Source organism: Cavia porcellus, unplaced genomic scaffold (assembly GCF_034190915.1).
Source record: "Cavia porcellus strain 051 isolate PalLab524CR breed Dunkin Hartley unplaced genomic scaffold, mCavPor4.1 scaffold_4, whole genome shotgun sequence".
NCBI lineage: Eukaryota > Metazoa > Chordata > Mammalia > Rodentia > Caviidae > Cavia > Cavia porcellus.
Window position 1 is genome coordinate 107,138,170 of NW_026947487.1, and position 22,087 is coordinate 107,160,256.

At 49.5% G+C, this 22,087-nt stretch overlaps 1 protein-coding gene and 1 long non-coding RNA gene across 3 annotated transcripts in view; one reads left to right on the forward strand and one right to left on the reverse strand.

The window, feature by feature from the left end:
• Positions 1 to 11,473, forward strand: part of LOC111757419 (uncharacterized) — a 23,698-nt gene extending 12,225 nt beyond the window's left edge. Inside the window, exon 3 of the long non-coding RNA XR_010047044.1 lies at positions 10,597 to 11,473. This is a non-coding gene — a long non-coding RNA (uncharacterized LOC111757419). The remainder of the gene's footprint in view (positions 1 to 10,596) is intronic.
• Positions 36 to 22,045, reverse strand: Chst6 (carbohydrate sulfotransferase 6). 2 transcript variants are annotated; one of them, XM_003472108.5, is made up of 2 exons: positions 21,766 to 22,045; positions 36 to 7,418 (listed from the first exon to the last, which is right to left on the reverse strand). In XM_003472108.5, the coding sequence occupies exons 1-2, from the start codon at positions 21,883 to 21,885 to the stop codon at positions 6,213 to 6,215; spliced, it is 1,326 nt and encodes a 441-aa protein (XP_003472156.3). In that variant the 5' UTR covers positions 21,886 to 22,045; the 3' UTR covers positions 36 to 6,212. The 2 variants fall into 2 exon arrangements, with proteins under 2 accessions (XP_003472156.3, XP_063103758.1); XM_063247688.1 differs by lacking the exon at positions 21,766 to 22,045 and adding an exon at positions 20,583 to 21,150.
• Positions 22,046 to 22,087: the final 42 nt, after the last annotated feature.

The following is a 22,087-nucleotide window of genomic DNA, read 5'->3' on the forward strand; positions in this document are numbered from 1 at the left end:
TTTCTTCACTAAACCTTAAAGAATCAGAACGGAGATTGTATAAACAGGTTTATTTCCAGGGAATAGTTTCTCCTTTCTGACCCCAGCTTGCATCCCAATAACTTACTGTCAAATCATGAATGACTGCTGTAGACTGCTGCGCACATTGCTTTCTGGGAAAAAAGCTTTCTGCTCCCGCCGACTGTGGCTGCTTCGGTGGATCTGGCTGGCTTCCTCCCGGGCCACACATGTTGCAGGCACTAATCATTCGGTGACACTCAGGTCTTAGCAGCATTGTCAGGAAGGGGAAGGGCCAAGAAGAAACTGGATGCTTGATAAGAAGTAGGAAATGAGCATTCAAATAAAATACATATGCATCCAGGTATTTCCCTAATAAAGTTACGGATTGGTATGAAAACCTTAAGTGAGGTGAGTGGGTGGCACACACCTGTAATCCTAGCACTTGGGAGACAGAGGCAGGAGGACTGCTGTGAGTTCAAGATTGCCCTGAATTACAAACTGAACTACAAAGTGAAACCTTGTCTCCAAAAACAAACAAAAAACCTTAAGTGAGAGTGAATTTTCTAAAATTAATACTTTAAACAAGACCTTAATGTTTAATACCTCAACCAACAACTCTGTCCAGATTACTAAAACACCTGAGACAGTCAGATGTGTATATGTTAACTATGCGAAGATCTAAATGCTTAAATCACATCTTAATTCTAACCATTAAACTATTAATACAGCTGCTGGGGGTGTGTACATAGCTCAGTGGCACAAGCACCTGCCTAGCAAATACAAGGTCCCCAGTTTAATTCCCGGTACAAACAAACAAACAATTGATATGGCTGATAATAAAAGGTTATTACATAGCTTCTTTGTGATACATTGCATGTTTTTTTTTAAAATATGTCATTCTGTTGTTTGATCGGCTGTATTCAGAGTGTGATTAATACACTTCCCACATATAACCTAGTTTTGTTGCGAATTCTTTATTGTCTTTTGGGGCCATAATTATGTGTTCTCCATGAATTACTCATGGGACTTGTTCATTTTTCATACTGATTGATTGTAGATTAGAAAGTTAAGTGAATGGCAGCTGGAACACCTGAAAAACTGGAAAATGAAACTGGTCCTAAAAGATGTACAAAAATAAAACATGAAGCAGAGTTGATTCTTTAAAACACGCACACTCACACACCCTCAAAACAAGCTCCTCTTATCACGGGCCTGCGTCCCAGGCTCTGCCTTTGACTTGATCGGGCCATTAGGATGCAGCAGGGGGAGCTGTGCTGGCCTCGGCTGGGCCAGATGGGAGGGCCGGACTCTCCTCCCCTGGGGTCTGGTCCACTGCCCCATCGTAAGCTGGTTTCCACCGTGGAGGCTGAGTTCCCAAGGAAGTGGCAAGCATGCAAGCTCTCTTGAGGTTGAAGGAACCCAGGAGATGTCATCCCAAAATATGCCTCTTTGACATAAAAATTAATTTTGAGTGGAAAGTAATTAAGAAAGTAGCAAATGTCAGAAAAAAGTTTTCTTTACCTTTTCTCACTTTCTCTCTGTAGCAGGAAATAGTGTGTGTGACTGAGGCCTGAACTCAAGGACCTCACACTGAGCTGCATCCCCAGAGCTTTTCTTTTTCTTTATGTTTTATTTTGAGGCCGGTTTTGGTAAGTCACTGAGCTGACCAAGCTGGGGTCCAACTTGTAATCCTCCTGCCTCAGCCTCTCAGAGTGCTAGGATTACAGCGGTGGGTCATCTCATGGGGCTAAATTCTAAAGGATATAAATTCTTTACTGGAGATAACGCTAACCCCTTATCAACCCAGAAATGGCACCCAGGGAATCCTCAGACCAAGCTTATCCCATTCACCTCTTTTCATACCCCCCCCCCCCCGCATGGATGCCTGATGCTGTCTTTCTGGGTCGGTCATCTCTCTGCAAATTTGTTGTTGTTTTTGAAAATGCCAAATGAGTCGGACTTCTAGGCCACTTCTTTGTGTTACTTTCCTTTCTCCTGGGTGAGTTTTTGCTGCTGCACTAACAAGCTGTTTCTGCCTCTCTAACCGGTCTTTGTCAAAGAGCTCCTGCTGCAAACCATGAAGGTACAGGCACAGTTGCGCCTCTGCTCCCGGACCAGGCTTCTCACAGAGCACGACGGAGCTCTGTTAATGGAAGCCAGTTCCGGTTCCTTATATAGACGGAGAGGTAGAGCCACAGACTCCTCCCCTGAACGGCAGAAGTCAGGGACTATAGTAAAGAGCATGGTACTACTTGGTGTGGTGATGCACACCTATGAATCCAACACTTGGAGGCTGAGGCAGGAAGATTATAGGTTCCGTGCTGGCCTGGGCTACACAGTATATTCAAAGCTGACCTGAATTACCTAAGGAGGCCTTTTCTCAACGAAACCAACCAGCCACAAATAAAAGGTGACAGAGATAGCCACTGATTTAGACATCAATGCAACCACCCGAAGTTAGTCAAGAGCTGTGCCCAGCATGGCGGGGATAGACAGTCCTCAGTGATGGGCTTTCCAGTGGTGACTGCTTCCTTGCATCCGTCTCCCCTGGGTCCCAGCTTTGGCTTTACTGTCCCCAGCCAACCAGGCCACCCTCTGCCCTTGTCCTAGCCACATTCAGAGCTTCTCCCCCAGGTTTTCCTGGAGCCCACTGAGCCAGGAGCCTCAGCCTGAGGCTCGCACTCAGTGGCCAGTGTGCAGGGACCCCAGGCTCACCACAAGGCTTGCCGGGAGAGCTGCAGGTACAGGGAGCAAGTCAGGGCGCCCATCCCTTTTCTGGTGCCCTGGGAGTCCAAACAGGGCGGGTGAGTCATGTAGCAAAGCACAGGAATCCAGGGGCATTCTGTGGCCATCAGCAGAGCCTGAACCGGGCAGGAACAAATGAAACCAGTGTCTGTTGCTGCCATATCTGGTTTTTAGCCTCTGGCATCATAGAGCTCCTGCTCAACCTTTTTTAGGGGGAGGGTGTGGTACTAGGGGCTGAACCCAGGGCCTTCACACATCCTCAGCCTTTAAAATTGTTTTTAAATTTTAACAAAGGGCCTCACAAAGTTGTTAAATTGCTCAGGCTGGGCTTGAATTTAGGATCCTCCTGCCTCAGCCTCCCAGAGTGCCGGGCCTTGCTCATCCTTCTTCTCCTGAACACTCCACAGTAACTCAGCTCAGCACTGTTGTTCCTAGACTGATCTCTGCCCTCAACAGTGAACTCCCAGCACAGAGAGAGAGGCAGGAAAGGGACAGCATGAGGTACCCATGCCCCAGCCAACTGACCACCACTTCCTTTGACATTCTGATACCTGAGTCGAGTATGGTGCAGGCCTGTGATCCCAGCACTCGGGAGGCTGAGGCAGAAGGATTGCCATGTGTTTGAGGCTAGCTTGGGCTATAATGAGTTTAAGGCTGGCTCAGAATACACAGTGAGACCCTGTCTCAAAACACAAACAGGAAAATTCTGGAACTTGAGATGTTTGCAGTCAAATGGCTCCCTGGCTTCCAATGACCCATGTCATTGTCAAGGGCAAATGAACTAGACCTCCCAGCCCTTTGCTATGGTCCATTTTTATCCCTACTGTGGGATAGCACTTGTTACGACCTTTAACACTGAAGTCAGTGATGTGACCCAATTCTTTCTGGTTTGGGCTGAATGTATCTCCCCCCAGGCCATATGTTAAAATCCTAACCTCCTAAGGTATGGTATTAGGTGGCAGAGCCTTTGGGAGATAATTAGGTAGATCGAGAAGATGGAACCCTGAGCTGAACATAGTGGTGCGTCCCTATAACCTCAGCTCTCTGGGAGGCTGAGGTAGGAGGTCACAAATTCAATCCAGCCTGGAAAATTTAGCACCTGTGACCATGTCTCAAAATAAAAACATCTCAGAACAAAGAGGAAAAAACAGTGGGGACTCATAAATGGAGTCCGTACCCTTACAAGAGACCTAGAAAGCTGCCCTGCTCTTTTCACTTGGTTGGGACAGAGCTAGAAGGCACAGTCCGAGGAAGGGGCCTTACCACACTCTGCAGCACCTTGAACTCCTGGAACTATGAGCAATCAGTTTCTGGTGTTTCTAAGTTGCCCAGTCTAAGGCATTTCATCATAGCAGCCCAAATGGATCAGGTCGCTTTCCAAGCTGCAGAATCCCATTAATAAACTCAGGGCTTTATATCCCTTCCCCGTATTTATTGTCAGCAGGGACAGTATCAGGCTTTTGTTGTTGTTGTTGTTGTCTTTATGAGACAGGATCTCACTATGCAGTTCAGGCTGGCCTTGAGCTTTGTAGCCCTGACTGGCCTCAAACTTGCAGCAATCAGTTTTCTGATTGCTGGGATTACAGGGGTGCACTACCAGACCTGGTTCAGATTCAGGTTTTATGTAACCTGATGCTTCTAGAGCTTGGAGAATCCCCAAATGAGTCATCCTGAGGCATTGTCTTCAATGTCAATAGATCTCTGCTCCCTCCAAGGAAAGAAGCAGAAAATGCCAGATTGGCCACTGCCTCACCCATCCAAAGTCACACCAGGGCTGACAATCAGAAGTCAGTGATCACCAGAATCCCTCCTGGCAACCGATGGCAACAATGACTGGTAGCAATTTTTTTTTTTTTTTCTTTTTGAGACAGGGTCTCACTATGCAGTTCAGGCTGGACCTGAGCTCACTTGGTAGCCCAGACTGATCTTGAACTCGAAATGATCCTCCTGCCTCAGCCTCCTGAGTGCTGGGATTACAGGTGGAGCCACCATGCTCACATATGCTAGCAACTTTTAATAGCCCCCAGACAGCTGTGCAGTCCAGTGTGATTTGGGGTGCTCTTGTATGGACTCATATCTGCTTCCTCGTCTTTCCCAGAGGTTCTGCAAACATTTTTTTTGAGATAAGATCATACTATGTAGCCCAGACAAGCCTCAAACTTACGACAATCTTGCCTCAGTCTCCCAAGTGCTGGGTTTACAGGCATGCACCACCACATGTGGCATTCTGTCAGTATTTTTACTGAGCATCTGCTGTGGCTCCTAATCTCCTGAGCTCAGGGCTAAGCCCTCTGTATGCCTAGAATCCCTTAGTAGGCCTTTGGCAGGGTGCTGTGGCTTGCAGCAGGTATTTTACTCCTTTCTCTTCCAAAGCCTTTTGTCTTCAACCTCCTTACCAGGCTGATCGGTTTCATCCACCCTGTGATGGGCCCAGCCTGCCCTCTGGGCACCACTCCTGCTGCCAACCAACCTTGCACTCTGCTCCCCTCAAGTCTGGCTTGCAGCCCAGCCTGGCCCTCCCTTCCTCCTCCCAGGGGTATCCAGCCTGCTCTGGACCCAGACAGCTGTACCCCCCAGCTGTGAAGCCACCTGCTCTTCCCTAAGGCAACCCAAATGGGACAAGTCCACCCTTCTACTAGAGACAGGTCTCTGCTGAGTCATCCTTCCCCCTCATACACACACACCCAGGACAAAAATTTTTTCTTCCTTCATCACCCTTTTCATGGGTGATGCATAAGTCCCTGCTCTTTGGAGCTTTGCTTGGTAAATTTTACAGGCTGGAAACTAATCTTTATCACATGGATCAATTATTGTTTATTTCCCTAAGTAGGATTTTCCCCGTCAAGACAAATGGAAGATTGGTGAGGTTCGAGGCTAGGTTCCTCATAGCTGGGTAGAGTGATGGGGACGTGAGGGCTGCTGAGAGGTGGGGCAGAGGCTAATGGGTGACCAAAGACAGGGGCATCTCTTGGGATTTCTCACTGAAGCTGCAGGTGAGTCTAACCAAACACCGCATCAATGGCGCATGGGTGGAACCAAATCCAGGATTCCAAAGGAGAAGGAGACAGGACAACTTCAGAGGCCAGTTCACCGCAGAAGTGCAGGAGCCCTCTGCCCGTAGCCGTGGCTAGAACACCTTCTCAGTCCCTGCATGGTGCATCCCAAGGGAGGCCAGAGTTAAGGGGAAAGAAATGCTTGAGGAACTGAGGACCTCTGTGCCCAGAGGAAATGGGGCAAGGGTTTGGCTTTCTGTGAAGAACGTACTCGATGCTGAGCCAGCTCCCAAACAGGGTGCAAAAGAGAGCCAAGGCTCCGGAGGGAAAGAAATGTGGAATCTGGGGGCTCAGCCCTTTCTTGGCACAAGAGAATCTTTACACTCTGGTCCCCTGCTGGCTGGTTGGCTTCCTCATGTGCCCTGCCCCCGACCCCCATCACACTCTCCTCATGAGCCACCATTGGGGCCCTTGCTAAGGCCTGGGCTGTGCCTTGGTGGACGATGTCCACTGGAAGCTGCCTGGGCTTCGGGGCAGCACCAAGTCCAGGCTGAGGTCCCGCTGCTCGTCTAAGGAGAACACTGGCCTGTAACGCAGCAGCCGCAGGGCACCAGCGCACAGCTTCTGTACGCGGCGAATCTTGGAGAAGGGCAACGCATGACGCCAGGCCTGGGACACGTTTAACGCATCCCTGGAGGTGGTTTTGAAGGCCTCGCGGGGTGCCCCGGTTCCCACCCCGTGCGTGATGTTGAGGATCCAAGCCTCAAGCTGCGGTGTGAGGTTGAGGCCGGCGAAGGCGTAGAGCGCTCGGATCTCGGGCAGTGGGTTCTGAGCCAGGTCCTCGAAGCGCACCAGGAGGTAGCGGCCCCGGAGGAAGGGCGGCGGCTTGCTCAGCGCGGCCTCCGCGATGCGGACGTGGCTGCGGCACACCTCGCTCACCACGCGCAGGCGGGGGTCGGCCTCCACCCACGTGCCGTTGGTGCCCAGCACGATGCCGTTGTCACGTGCCAGCGCCTTGGCCGTCAGCTCCCGGGAGCGCAGCACAGCGCGCGGGTCACGCACCAGGTGCACGATGCGCAGGTTGAGCAGAGGGTCTGTGAGCAGCGGGTAGAGCACCTGCAGGTTGAAGAAGCGCACCTCCTTGAGCACCACGTGGCTGTAGGAGCGGCAGGCCTCCTGCACCAGGCTGAAGGGCCGCCGCGCGCACAGCGGCTCGCACACCGCCTCGTTGCTGATGGCATCGCGGCTGAAAGCGCTGCAGGCGGGCGGAGAACACAGCGCCCGGCTCACCGCCCACTGGAAGAGGTCGGACAGGTTGCGGCGCCACGGCAGGTAGGCATCGAACACGTCCATGTCACACAGAAACACAGAGCGCACCAGGTCGCGCACGGCCATGTGCAGTGCAGGCGCACTGCCCCGCGACAGGGCAGTCCACACGTGCCACGCGGGCTCCATCAGGTAGAAGACGTTCGGGTGCTGGCTGAAGAGCTGGCCCAGGAATGATGAGCCCGAGCGCCACGAGGACAGCACCAACACGTGCACACGCTCCTCGCTGCTGGCTGGGGACGAGGGTCCTGGCCGCGAGTACAGGAAGAGCAGCAGGCAGGTTTGGGCCAGCAGGAGCACGGTCACTGCAGAGCTGGAGACACGTGGAAGCCGCATGCCGCCTCTGACCAGGGCCTGCCAGGGGACAGCACCAAGGTTAGGGGTCTGTGTTGGTTAATTTTCTCATGTTGCTGAGACAAATTACCCAACCCCCAAAGCTAAGGAAGGATTTATTTAGCTCACAGTTTGTGGAGGTTCCAGTCCATAATCAGCTGGCTCCAAGGCACATGGCAGAGGGCACCAGTTCATGGCAGCAGAAAAGAGCACAAGCAACAAGAGCAAAAGTGGGGGAGAGAGGAGAAAAGACTTCTGTTCCTTATATTGTATGTAGGTCACACCTACTGGGATGTAGCACTTTCACCCATGATCCCAGCACTGGATCATGAGTCAGTCACAAACTCTAGAAGCGCAACCTGCATGAGGCTTTGGGGGGACACCCAGACTCAAACCTTAACAGGGTCTCATGTCTGGATGGCTACTGCCCAGGCCTGACCATGCAACCTAACCAGGTGTCAAGGCCTAAGCCAGGCACACTCCAGGAATGTGAAGCTCAGACTTGAGACAGATGGTACCATATGCTGATAGCACACATCAAGGGTACTGTAGGCAATCAATCTGTTTATCCATCCACCTACCCATCTACCTATCTGAATGGGGAGGAAAACAGTTTTTATTTTTATTATTCCATGTCTGCAGTACATAATGATTACATTCATCATGGAAATTCATATATGTACAAAACACATATTCATTTTGTGGCCTCTTTCCACCTTTTCTCCTCCTCCTATCTCTTGGCCCCGTGACATTTACAAAAGATCTATATTCCTGTTTCCTATTACCTATCTTACTTTGTTCTTATTTACACTGTGGGATTCTCAACTAAGAGAAAACATGCCATATTTAAACTTGTGTGTCTAGTTCATTTTGAAGGGTTGTTTTTTCACCCCAGAGACAGGGTCCCCTATGAAGTTCAGGCTGGCCTTGAGTTCACTATGTAGCCCAGGCTGGTCTCAAACTCCTGGTGATTTTCCTGCTTCAGCCTTTTAGGTGCTGAGGTTACAGGTGTGTACCACCACATCTGGTTGGGAGTAGGAAATGTTTTGTTTTTTTTTTTAAACAGAATTCCTACTTTTTGCTTAAGAATTCACTTTAGGGAGATATTTTGTGTGTGTGTGTGTGTGTGTGTGTTTTAATTTTTTTTTGTCTTTTTTTTTTTTTTTTTTTATCGGTACCGGGGATTGAACTCACGAACATACACTTGCAAGGCAGGCGCTTATGCTGCTGAGCTAAATCCCCAGCCCATGTATGTGTCTTTTTGAGACAGGGTCTCACTATACAGTTCAGGCTGGCCTTGAGCTCACTTTGTAACCCAAGCTGGTCTCAAACTCACAAGGATCCTTCTGCCTCAGCCCCCTGAGTGTTGGGATTACAGGGGTACACCACCACGCCTGACTTAGGGAGACACTTTTTGCTAAGCCATTAAGAGCATGTCACAATGTGACATCTGACTGTGCCAGAGTATGACCAGCCTCCTTCAGATTGAATCTGGCCTCTTCCACTTCCTGTCCTGTGATCTTGCATGAAACAATCTGTGATCAGTTTACTCATCTGAAAAAGCTGATTAAAACTAGGACCTGGATCATAGGATTTAGGGAAAGCCTGGCAGAAGCATGGAAAAAGGAAGCATGTAGTAACCTCTATAACTGTTTTTTTCCAAGAGAAAAAAGAAAAATCAAAAAGCAAACAAACAAAAAACAACAAAAGCAAAATGATAACAACATAATAGCAATATAAGATTTGAAACCAAGATGATAGGAATTTAACAGTTGTTACAGTACATATCGTTATCTTCAAAATAGTTGCTCAGGTTACCAGATACAGGCATGCAAAATTGATCAAACAATATAATTTCCCTTTAAGCAGTTTCTTTCCCTTTCACTATATCTATTGTAACTTTTGGATCTCATTTATTCTTTGTTTCTTACACTAGTGAGAAATATGGTGTTTATATATGCAAGTCCAATTTATTTCACTTATATGAGTATGGTTTCTATTTGCATCCATTTACCTATAAAAGTCTCTAGGTTACTCTTCTTCATAGCTTAGTACTCCATTGTATAAAAATACCACATTTTTAAAAATGCATTCCTCAGTTGATGGACATTTGGGCGGACGCCCTACTATCAATTTCTAGCACTAGAGAAAAAGGTAAAAATAAATGAAACAGAGACCACAAACAGTTGCTATCACTGTAAGCAGTGAATTGCTGAAGACAACCTGAGCGCCAGAGGGGTGTGCTCCGGGAGTGACCAGTTAGGAGGGGCAGCAGAGCAGGGCTCCTCCGTGGGCCGCTCCCTTCCCCTGCTGCAGGTACTCACTACCATCCAGGCTGCTGACCACAAGGCCATAGAGATGCCTAGAGCCACCTCGGCTGACAGAACAGGAGGGAGGCTGGCTCAGAGCCTCTGGGGGAGGTGGCCCTGCACACAGGAAGGGAACTCCCAGGCTGGGAAGGGAACTGAGTATTTTCTGAATGGGTGTGAACTGACAGCCTCTCCTGAGGGTTGGAGGAGACAGCGCTGGTATTAAGCTCCAGCGCTGTTACTTAGGAGCTATGAGATGTGGGTGACTAGACTTTTCCAAGGGTTCATTTGTTTTTTTTTTGTTGACATAAGGTCTTGGTAAGGCCAAGGCTGGCTATAAACTCAGGGCAGTACTCCAGTCTCAGCCTTTGAGTGCTGGAATTACAGACACCCACGCCCAGTGTCTTCCTTTGTAAAGCAAGGATGGTAGGTAGCATTGTGCCCTCCTGGGGGACAATGCTGCAGACCCTGGTGAGGAGAGGGCTGGGTAAAGTGGCTTGCATGGCCCAGTCCTGCAGTGCTTTACTGTTCCAGTCTCCAGCTTCGTCTGGAGGGGAGGAAGCCCCTTGTCATGGAGGGCCCTGCCTAGATGAGACACCCCATAGCCACCTCTAGAGCACGGCCATCCCAGTGTCCTTTGGTGGATCGTTAAGCCATCCCACTTGTCCCATAGCTGGAAGGAGCACCTCAAGGTCCCAGATTTTTTCCCTCTATGCGCCTGTCGCTCTTGCCCTTATCCCTGGGCTGGGTGACTTTGGAAGGGAGGTGCCTGGACATTTGACCCTTGCTTTTCCTTCCCTTCCGGCCTGCTGCCCTCTCCACACCACCACTTAGAGAAGCTGCAGTTGCAATGATTCTCAGACCCCATCTCTGCTCCTTCCCTTCATCAGGAGGCCACAGGAGCTGGCAGAGGACGCCCAACAGCTGTCACCTGCTGGCTATCGAGCTGCTTCCTGGATCCCACTCAAAATCTTGGAAAACCCAAAGACACAGAGAGCGGCACCTATCCCTCCGTGCAATGCCAACACTCTTGGGCTGCTGGCTGGGGGCTCCCCTAAGAAGGAGGCTCCAGGAAAGGGGTGGCTCAGTTGCCAGCAGGTGCTCTGTAACTTAATGTCCACTCTGTGACTCAAGCTCAGCAGCATGAGGTGCATGCTGTGATCTCCACATTTCAGCTGAAGGACTCAAGGCGTGGAGAGTGTTTACGACCTGTGTTCCAGGAAAGCAGAGGTCTAAAGTGACTCCTGCACTGCAAGAGCTGCTATCTGATCCTATGCTGAAACTCAAGAACTAGGAAGGAGATTGACATGTCACATGTCACATGGGCTGTCTAGGAAGGCCACGTCCTCACTGGGTGATTTCCAAGAAGGAACCCTGCATGCTGCCTGCAGGCCGACTGCCTGGGAGTCCAAGGCTAGGAAGACTGGGCTGGGGGCCACTGTGGTCATGATGTCTACCTTTCCGGGGGACTTTATCTTCCCAGTGCTCTTAGGTTTATTGTCTCTGTCTTCATTGAAGTGAAGGAGCTCCGAGACACCAATACACAGTCAGCAAGGGTGAGGGCTGAGTATAGGGCTGGGGCTGGGAATGTAGCTCTGTGGTCAGGCACTTACATAGGATATGTGAGGCCCTGTGCTCGATGAGCCCCAATTCTACAAAACAAATGAACAAACCGAGAGCCAGAGTTTTGCCCCCTCTCTGGGCTCTCTGCCATCTTTGTAAGGTGAAATCTTCCATCCTAAAAATTCTAGCTCCTTTCTCTATAAATGCTTTTCTTTTTTTTTTTTTTTTTTTTTTTTGAGATAGCGTCTATGTAGTTCAGGTTGGTTTTGAACTCACTATGTGGCCCAGGCTGGCCTCAAATGGTGGCAATCCTCCTGCCTCAGCCTTCCAAATTCTGGGATTATAGGCGTGCCTACAATGCCTTGCCTAAGTGCTAGGATTTCAAAACTGTGCCACCATATTTTGAATTTTGACTCACATAAATTTAAACTTATTTAAAAACAACTAAACATTTTAAAATGTATCTTTGTTTATTTAGTACTGGGAATTTAACCGAGGACCTCCCCAGTGAGCTACATCTCCAGCCCTGTTTTATTTTTATTTATTTATTTTTTTTTTGGTCTGTTTCATTTTTATTGGTACCAGGGATCGAACTCACGACCACCTTGCTTGTAAGGCAGGTGCTTATGCCGCTGAGCTAAATTCCCAGCCCCCTTTATTTTTAATTTTGAGGCAGAGTCTTTGCTAAATTGCTCAGGCTGGGCTCAGATTTGCACTCCTCCTGCCACAGCTTTCCACACCACTGGGACTACAGGTGTGTAGCCTCAAACCCAGCTTAAGTGTGCCTCGTTTAAAAAGTGAAATGATGGTCATAAATCTCCTGTGACGTGAGAGGCATTCCTTCTTCAGTGCTGAAATTGGATCTCCAGGTATTTCCATTCAGCCACATCCTACCTTTTACTTCTTGGGGCGGGGGTGGGGGGGTGGGGGTGGGGTGTGGGGTGTGTGCTTTTGTTTTGTTTTGTTTTGAGGCAGAGTTTCAGTTAAATTGCACAAAATGGGCTGGAATTTGTGATCCTCCTGCCTCACAGTGCTAGAATTACAGGTATGAGCCACCTGGCTATAAGTGATTTTCTTGCTCTGGAATTCTACATCTCAAGAGACAAGTGGTGTTAAATTTGTTAGTTATTTCTTTGCTAATTTTTCCATTTTTTTTAAGGAGAAAACTTTATTGGAGAAAAGAAATAGAGACTAGAAATGGGGTATAGAAGTAGCTCCTGAGAGATAGGAGGATTCCTAAATGGGTTGCCATAACTTTCCTATTTCTAAAAAAAGACCAAAAAAAATGCTTAAATGGTTACTGTTACAATTTATGGCATTTTAAAAAATGACTCATGATTTCTCCTCTCAAAAGCCTTATATAATTTTTGGTTAAATCAATATTCAGAATTCACAGTTTATGATTGTATAAAACAGTTCACAGACGAAGTACATAATGTACTTCTAAGTGCATTTCCTTGCTTAGAAAAAAAGTCTTTGATTTCCTTGGAGTGAAATTGCCCAAGATAGTAAAACTGTAGGATGCACTATGAAGGATAAAACTGAGGAAATAGAGAAAGTACCACAAACACTGGGCACGGTGGTGCGCACCTGTATTCCCAGCTCCTTGGGAGGCTGAGTCAGCAGGATTGCAAACTGAAGGTCACCAAGAGCAATTTCATGAGACTGTGACTCAAAAAAATATAAAAGGGCTGAGAGTGTAGCTCAGTGCTAAAGAATCTGTGGGGAGGCCATGTGTGGTGCATGTCTGTAATCCCAGAACTCTGAAAGCTGAGGCAGGAGGACTGCTGTAAGTTTGAGGTCAGCCTGGGATACAGAAAGAGAGAGACAGACAGACAGACAGACACACAGACAGAGATAGACAGAGAGGGAGAGAATACCTGTGGGTAGCACTGAATTCAGTGCTCCCTTTGGCCCTCATATAAGGAGGAAAAAAACCCCAAAAGAACAAAAAAAGATAAATGATGGACAAAAGATGGAAAAGAAAGTTCAGTTCAGGAGGTTTAATGCAGGGGCGTCTGTATCCTGGCCAAGCAGACAATCTAGTTGGGGACATGATGGTTAGAGGACCTGGTGATGGTCCCAATGCATGGCGCACACATCCAGCCAAGGGAGGGTCCTGGCAGGGCCCATATTCGGACCTCATTCCTGGAGTCCAGCAGGCCCCCACCCTGGCTGGCTACACACCCTGCACAGCACATCCAGCGCTTCCCATGCCACACATCCCATCATGCCACTCTGCTCGCTTTTCTCCTCACTTCCCATGGTTCCCGCCAGCAGCCTTGGAGCCTGAGGATCAGGACACGGACCACCCTGGCCTGTGTTACACTTTGCATCCCCTTCCTCCTGTCCATGCATGATGTGAGGGTGTGGTCTTAGGCAACCTGGTGGGGCCGGGCCTGCACAGGTACACTACACATGACTGTATCTACTCAACTGTCTCCCCTTCCAAAACAGCTCAAGATTTCCCCCTGGGGAAGCACCTCATACCCAAAGTGCCTATGGTGTGGAAGGTTACTAAGGTCCCAAGACTCATCTACCGCATCTGCACACTCTGCTCCTGTAACTCTCTGTGCCACCACTGGCTCGGGAATGGGACACCTGCCAAACTCCAGTTGGAGAAATTTCATAGGTCTGAAGGGAAGGAGGAAACTACGTGAGTATAAACCCCACACAGGAGAATCAGAGAGCCTGGTGCCGCAGTGCATGCCTGTAGTCCCAGCAGTGAGGCTGAGGCAGGAGGACTGCTGCAAGTTTGAGACCAGCATGGGCTACATAGTGAATACAAAGCCAACCTGAATTAGAGCAAGAGCCTGTCTCAAGAAAACCTAGAGACACACAGAAAGACAGACAGAGAACACAAGCAAGTGACAGCATTTTCTAAGCATCTGGATCCAGCTGTCCAAAATTCACACTGGACTTCTCACACTGGGGAAAAATACTCTTTTTGCTTAAGCCAGAATGAGTCATAATCAGGAGCTCTCATCAGATGATGGACACTCTTGGTTGGTGAAGAGGAGCAGAGCTGGAGGGAACGAGGGCAGAACTCTTAGCATGGGTGAGGATGTTTCTCAGGTAATCATACGGGTAGGTCCAGTCTGTGAACATTTATCAGACTGTACTCTTTTCTTTTTTTGTGTGGTATTGTGGTTGAATTCAGGGACTACTCAGCTACATCCTAGCCCTTTCAAATTTAATTTTTTTGGTGGGCTGGTGGCTCACTTCTGTAATCCCAGCACTTAGGAGGCTGAGGCAGGAGGATCGTTGCAAGTTTGAGACCAACCTGAGCTCCAAAGTGAACTCAAGGCCAGCCTGAACTGCATGCATAGCAAGACCCTGTCTCAGAAACCACAATAAGATTTTTAAAGTTTTTTTCTTTTTTTCAAATCCATTTTATTTCAAAGAAAAAAAAAGAAGAAAAAACTAAAACAAAATTTCAAAACATGTCAATCAGGGGGTAACAATGATACATTGTACATTGTCAGCCTCAAGATGTAACTTTGAGATAGGGTCTCATAAATTAATCACAAGCCTTCTGCCTCAGCCTGCTTGGTAGTTGGGATTGCAGGTGTGTGCTATCATGTCCAGCAATCTGTGCCTTTTTTTCTAATACATGTTATACTTCAGTAAACATTTAGGAAACTTGAATAGTACAGTATCATGTCTGGAAATATCCTAAAGACTGAACGAGTAGATGACATTAAAAAATATTTGCTAAGCTGGTCATGGTGGCATCCAGCTTGGGCAACTTAGGGAGATACTATCTCAAAAATAAAACAAAACAAGAAAAAAAGGCCTTAGGTTCAATCTGTAGTGCACAGACAAACAAATATTTGGCAAACAAAAATTTGGAAATTAGGTTCGTACCGCATGACCAAACCCAGAAGGAGTAACTAACTTCCCACTTTTTCTACCTTTCTTTCTACTGAGGACCTTCACTTCCTGCTGGCTTGAACCACGGCGGTACCTGCATGACGGTCCCATCAGGTGGCTTGGATCACGGTGGTACAAATGGATCTCAACACTTTTTGATTAAAAGGACATCCGACGAGACAGTCATGCATGTACCACAGTGGTTCAAGCTGCTCTGCAGTGAGACGGGAATCACAGCTCCATCGTGAATGTGTTGAACAATTTTCCAAACATCCCTTCTCATTGTTGGCCTGAGAGCTGTAAAAAGGAGTGACTGCTCTGCCTGGCTGGTCAGTCCTGAGGTCCAGGGCATGGGACGGAGGTGCCTGGCTGCAGCCCCGAGCCCTGACCCGCTGGACAGCATCCACTTCCTTCCAGCCAGCTCCGTCCACCGCTCTGTCTGCCTTCTGCTCTGCAGCGCCTGTCGCCAGCCTGTCCCGGGCCTGGCATGGAATCCAAGAGAGTGAAATGTGACCTGAGCTACAAATCCCAGGCTCGGATTCCTCTCAGTCTGGTGTCAGCTGGAGGCCATCCCATTCTGGAACCCCGAAGGCTGGACACAGCGTATGCATGAAGAATGAGCAAACTCCAGAAGAGACTCAGAGGAGAAAATGGCTCCACTGGGGCTTGGTACCTTTGTTCAGGAGGATGAAAAGGAGGGAAAAAAAGAGGAGGGGAGGAGAAAAGAGAACGGAGAGAAGAAACCAGGGCGGGAAGCAAGGAGGAAGACGAGTGTTTATGACAGAGCAAGAAGGTACAACTGCACATGGTAGCGCACACCTGTACTCTCAGTGCTTCGGGAGGCTGAGGCAGGAAGATGGCTGAGAGTTTGAGACCAGCCTGAACTGCACAGTGAGACTCTGCTCAAAAAACCAAAAACCAAAAGAAAAAAAATTATAATGACATCCCAGGACTCCAGGGACAGCCGCCAGCTGGAGAGAAGGGGGGGAGGAAGAAGGAGAGGAGGGAAGGATTAAGGCTGAGGAGGAGGAGGAGGGAAAGGGAAAGAGAAGAAAAGGAGAGGGGGAGGAGGAAAAAGAGAGGAAGAAGAAAAGGGAAATTTGGAGAATGACAAGTGTTAGTGAAAAGAGAAACTGGCGCCCTCACACACCGTGAGTGGGGATGTAAGGTGGGGCAGCTGCTGTGAGAACCAGCCCGGAGATTCCCTAAAAGACTAAACACAGAGCCACGAGAGGGTGCAGCCATTCAGGTCCTAGCTGTACACCCAAGAAAACGAAGCTTGTCCATGGCTTTTCATAGCAGCATTATTTATAACAGCATCAAAGCGGAAACATCCCAGTGCCTGCCAGTTAACAAAGGGGTCAACAAAATGTGGCACCAACTGCTACACAGTAGGATGCTCCCCAGTGATATAAAAGAGCAAAGGACTGATGCAGATAAAGCTCAATATAACTGGGCCTGGTGGCGCACACCTGTAATCCCAGCACTCAGCAGGCTGAGGCAGGAGGGTTGCCAAGAGTTGAGACCAGCCTGACTACAAAGTGAGTTCAAAGCCAGTCAGAAATGCATAGTGAGATCTGTCTCGAAAAGCCAAAAAAAAAAAAAAAAAAAAAGGCTCAATACAGACGAAGCTTGTGGTGATTGGTGTGTGGTATAGGATATGTTATAAACCAAGGAGCTGTATACCTCAAAAGAATGAACTTCAAGGGACAAGAATTCTACCTTAATAAAGCTATTTTGGGGGCCATGTTAGCACATGCCTGTAACCCCAATATATGGGAGGCCGAGGCATAAAGACTGCCAGAAGTTTGAGGTTTGCCAGAAGTTGTAGCCTGGGCTACATAATGAATTCAAGGCCAGCCTGGGTTACAACATAGAGAAACCCTGTCTCAAAAACAAAAAACAAATAAAGCTGTTTTTAAAAAATACACAAGTACCTGGAGAAAGAATGTGGAAGGATACACCCTGAACATTAATTAGTGTTTATGTCTTCACAGCCAGGTTGCTGGTGTCTCCTACTCTCGTGAATACATCGCTCCATCTTTCTGATAGTCTAGAGCAGGCTTTTATTACTTAGTAACCATAGACTTAGGTGTGGTAGTGCAAGCCTATAATCTCAACTACGCAGGAGGCTGAGGCAGGAGGATGGCAAGTTTGAGGCCATCCTGGACAACTCAGCAAAACCCCATCTCCAGATAAAATAAAAAGGGCCAGGAGCCAGGTGTGGTGGCACGCATCAATAATCCCAACACTCTGAGAGGCTGAGGCAGGAGGATTGGAGGGTCAGCCCAGCCTGGATAACTTACTGAGACCTTGTCTCCAAATATAAAAAAAGGCTGGGGATGTAGCTCAATGATAGAACACTGATCTACCATGAAGTAGGCCTTGGGCTCCAACTCTAGCCCTAAAAATAAAGGGGGCTCCCCAGCTTTCATTGTAGGGAGAGGTACCCCAAAATCCATCTTCCAGCTGACCCTAGAACCCAGTTGGTAGATTAAGACCAGGGGTTCAGGACCAACAATTATCTCCTTTGCAAAGCAAGAAGTCAAAGTCCCCAAACCCACCCTCAGGCTCAGGACTGTGGCTGGGCCAGGCTGTGGCAGGAGTCACCTGTGGTCTCTGCGAGTCCTGATGACGTGGCCTTGGAGGAAGCAGCCCTGCCTTGAGGTCTATTGGGCAATGGATTCAAATCAGCCTGGCAAGGGCACTCGAGACTCCCTGACTTGAAGCCACCCCAGGGCATCCGGGAGCAGGCACCAATACGCAAACCCCTTTCCCTGCTCGAGGCTTTGGGGATTCTGTTCAATTTTCTCCTCTACTCTTGAACCACTGTCACTGCAACAGGCTTTAGTAAGCTCAAAAACTACAGAGACTTCTCCCCACTAGCAGGGAATCGTTCAGTTCTGCACCAATGGAGTGCCGCCAGTTCAGTTCAGTTCTGCTGCCTCCTCCCTGGAGATAGCACTATGTCCCATAGGCTGAGTACTCAGTCAGTCCCCAAAGACGTCCCCGTGCCACTTACTTGCCCCAAATTGTTTTAGTGGCCAACCACCTATAAATTGAGGTTTCCACAATCATCTTGTTCAACTAATTTGCCTGAACAGCATGCAGCTATCTTGGAACACATTTGCTGGTTTATTACAAAGGGTGCAGATAAGGATGAGGGGGACGAGGGAAGGGGTAATGGGCTTCCATGACCTCTCTGGGGGTGCCGCCTCTCAGCACCGCCAGGTCTGTGCTAACAGACCGGGTGGAGAAACCCAGCAAGGCCTGTCTGTTTAGATTCTTTTGGGCCACTCTGTGCAGCATTCCTTCCCCGAGGGTACAGGGCAGGACCCCTTCTGGAACAGGGGTGTTATACTCTATCAGATAAGGTAGGTCAATCAATTTCATTACAGCCAGTGGATCCAAGAGACACAGAAAATTAACGTTTCCATTACCTGTCTTGGGAAGAGAAATTCCAGCTTCTATGATGTGCTGTGAGAAGGAATTATAAACCAGGAACAAAAGATGAAAACCAAAAAATATCTATCTTAATATCGCAGGGATTTTCAAAGTGCACTTTCCACTGTGCTGAATGTGGTGTAAGCTACAGACTCCTACAGTGGGGAGGCAGGAAACTCAAAAGGTTCTTGCTTCTCGGTAGCAGCACGCACAGGATAAAGGGTAGGGATTGTGTGTGTAGGACATTCCTGAGTTGCCCTAGGTACTGATGAAACTCTCGTACTACAGAGATAATCTAGGATGTTCTCTGCTTTATCTTGCTAACCTCTTACTTTTAATTATATTTTAAAAGTAAATCATTCGTACAAGTCAATTACATAGAAAAAGGAAGAGATCATTTTAGAACAATTCAAAACATGGACCTGTGAAGTGCTACACATAGCCGTTGTCTGAATCCGACTTGACCAAACCAACTGCATGGAGATATCGCAGAGATAATCAGAGAAATCTCAGGTTGGACTCAGCATTAGGTGGCACTGAATGCTGCTATGATAACTGTCCATGATTTTTGTTAACTATGTCCATCTGAGGGACTAAAAGCAGGACCTGTCCTTCTTGTTAGGGGGAATGGGTATAGCGAAGTGGTTGCTGGCGTAAACCATTTGATCTTTTTGTGTGATCTTAGGCAAGTTGCTTAATTAACCTATATGAGGAAATACAACCCAACTTATGGGCTTGATCTGAAGATGGAAAATTTTAATATTTGCAGTAAATCACTTAGAACAAATCCTGACCCATACTGGTGTACTTGTACTGGTCTAGGAATCTTCCAGTTCACACTGTATGAATCTACAGGCAAGCCTGGGCATTAAGAAAACCCAAAGTCACCGGCCCACCAGATTCTGCAGGACCCACTATCCTAGCGGCAGAAGAAACCAGGCACACACAAGCAGAAGACAATGGGAAATGGTGGACGGGGTTCAAATCCTGTCTCCCTAACTAGTGTGTGCTCTGTAATTTGGAGTTGAGTGTCAGTTGAGTGTCACTCAACCTCCATGGGCCTCATTTTTACCTTCTGAGTAAAATGAGGCTGTAACCACCCGCACCAGGCTGGGGAGGCCCAAAGCCAGGGCTGCAAGTGTACTCTTCCCAGTAGTCCTGGCAGGTGACACTCTCATTTCCTGGCTTTAGGTCCCCCAAGCCCTTCCTGCTCCTCTGTTCTTTTCTTTGAACCCAGGGCCTTGCATAGGTTAGGCAAAGCACTGTACTGCTGCCCGAAATCCCCCAACCCTCCCTTCCCATTCGTAAACATGGGATTAAACTGGACTCTCGATTTTCTTGTGTCTGATTTAAGAGGGCAGAGACAGGAGAGTAAACACACACTGCGGCCCAGAGAGGCGCAACCAGTTGCTCAAGGTCACGCAGCCTGAAGCGTGGCTGCCCGGACTCGATATTCGTTTGGGACTGGTTCTCAGATTCACTCATCAAACTCCCTCTCGTCCAAAGTCCTGTGGGCTTCATCGGGAGCTTTTGAAAGCCACGCCTTTGGAAAAGTGAAGTTTCTAGCCATAAAGCATCCCGCGACCGCGGAGACGCGTCCCCCACGTCGCGCACGGACGGGTCACACTCGCTGCTCCCCACTGACCCCACGCCGACTGCAGGATGCGCGAGCCTCCCCTTGCGCCCGGGCGGGACCTCCTGCGTGGTGTCCCGGGACTTGGCGCGGGAGCAGCCCTGCACGGTCCGGCTCCCCGCGACCAGCTGCGTCTCTTCCCTGGAGACCCTCACGGCCCGGTTTGGTCCTGTGGCTCATCAAGGGCAGCGGCGACAACGGAGTGACCCTAAGTGGCCGGGCGTAAATACCAAGACGTTGGAGGCGCCCGGCCGCCCCAGGCTGAGGGAACCCCCGGGAGAGAGAGGCGCCCTCGGGGGGCGGCGCCCGGGCTTCTTCCCGAGGTGGCCCCGACCCCCGCACGCCGCGCCGCGCCCCGTCTACCTGCGCGGTCCGCTCCGGGCGCACAGGCGCGGCCCTCCCGACGTGGCTGCGGTGCCCGCCGGCCGCGGGAGCCCGCGCAGGAAGGAAGGGGCTGCCGGGCCCTCGGTGGGGCCACGCCTCGGGGGAGGGCGGGGCGGCCCGGGCCTCGGGGTCCCCTCGCAGGCGCGCAGGTGGGCGCAGGGCTGCGGCCCGGGCTTCTCCCCGCGGGCCCACCCCGAGCTGTCCCCGCCTTCGCTCCGCAGTGGGCGCGCGCTCCTGGGAGGACAAAAGACCCTTGTGCGGGCAGCTGAGGCTTCGCCTTGCCCCTCCTCGCTGGTGGCGGCATCCTCGCCGCGCGGCTTCTGGGCTCCTGACCGCGTCCCAGGTCCTCGGCCTCGACCGGGCACCTGGATGCGGGGGACCCGCGCCGCCTCGGGGCGCAGCAGCTGAGGGGGAGCGGCCGGGAGGCCAGGTGCACGCAGCCCCTCTTCCCGGGCCTCCCGGCGCTGGCATCCACCCAGAAGGGTAGGCTGGAGGTCAGCTCCGGTAGCTACAGGTTAAGATTCAAGAAAGAAAACAGAAAACTTCCCCCCCTTACAAACAACAGGGCAGAAGGCAGGCGTTCGGAGAAGGATGGGGTTTGTAATCGGGGTTGGATCTGAAACTCCCTACTGCCGGCAGTGAAAATCAGTTCAGTTTTTCCTGGCTGGTTTGGCGGGGTGGATTGTGATCCTTAACCATATGGTGGGGCGTGCTGGTGCGGACTTGTCACCCCAGCACTCTGGGAGGCCGAGGCAGGAGGATTCTAAATTGATGACTAGCCTGGGCCAGTTTAGCCACTTAGCATGCTGTTATCTCAAAACAAAAACAAATTTAAAAGAGTTGGGGATGTAGCTCAGCGTGAAGATTTTAAGTTTATATCGCTTTTTAAAAAAAAGGATACACAGGAACATGAAGAGGAAAGAGAAGAGGGGAGGGGGAAAATGAGAGGGGGAAAAAAGGAAAAGGAAGAGCTTTCATAGCCTTGCTTGATAGAACCTAAACGGGGGCATGAGCAGCCTCACCTGATTCAAACCAGAAACTCGATGAATCATTTGACAGAATTAGGTAATTTTGTGCACACCCGCAACACGGAATGCTTACCTGAAACCCTGACTTAGGCCTGGCTTACCATTCAGGGGATGCAGTCCTGTGTTTTTCTTACCTTTTTTCCTTTCACAACTCCGACGTGCGGTTTAGGTTCAGAAGCTACCGAACTCCGATCTGGAAATAATTTGACGTTCACCAGACACAGCTGTAACTTTCCAGGCTGCGGCTCCCACATGCTTTGTGGGCTCTGCTGAAAACTCACATTTACTTGGGGCTGGACCAGGGGATCCCTGCCAGGGAGCTGACAAAAGCTCCAAGGTCCTTGGCAGAGCCCTGGCAGGGCCAAGCTGCCGGTGAGTAACTCGGAGAAGAGTGTGCAACCCCTGCCCGCCCCGTCCTGCCCCCTTTGAGCCAAGGCCTTTTCCTCTGCAACAGAA

Bases quoted from the DNA above. Each gene is read 5' to 3' on its own strand.
- Chst6 (XM_063247688.1), bottom strand. From the start codon at position 21,074: ATGCCAGCGCCGGGAGGCCCGGGAAGAGGGGCTGCGTGCACCTGGCCT. The intron at 7,419-20,582 runs GTAGACGGGGCG...GTCCCCTGGCAG, and splicing joins GCCCGGAGCGGACCGCGCAG to GCCCTGGTCAGAGGCGGCAT.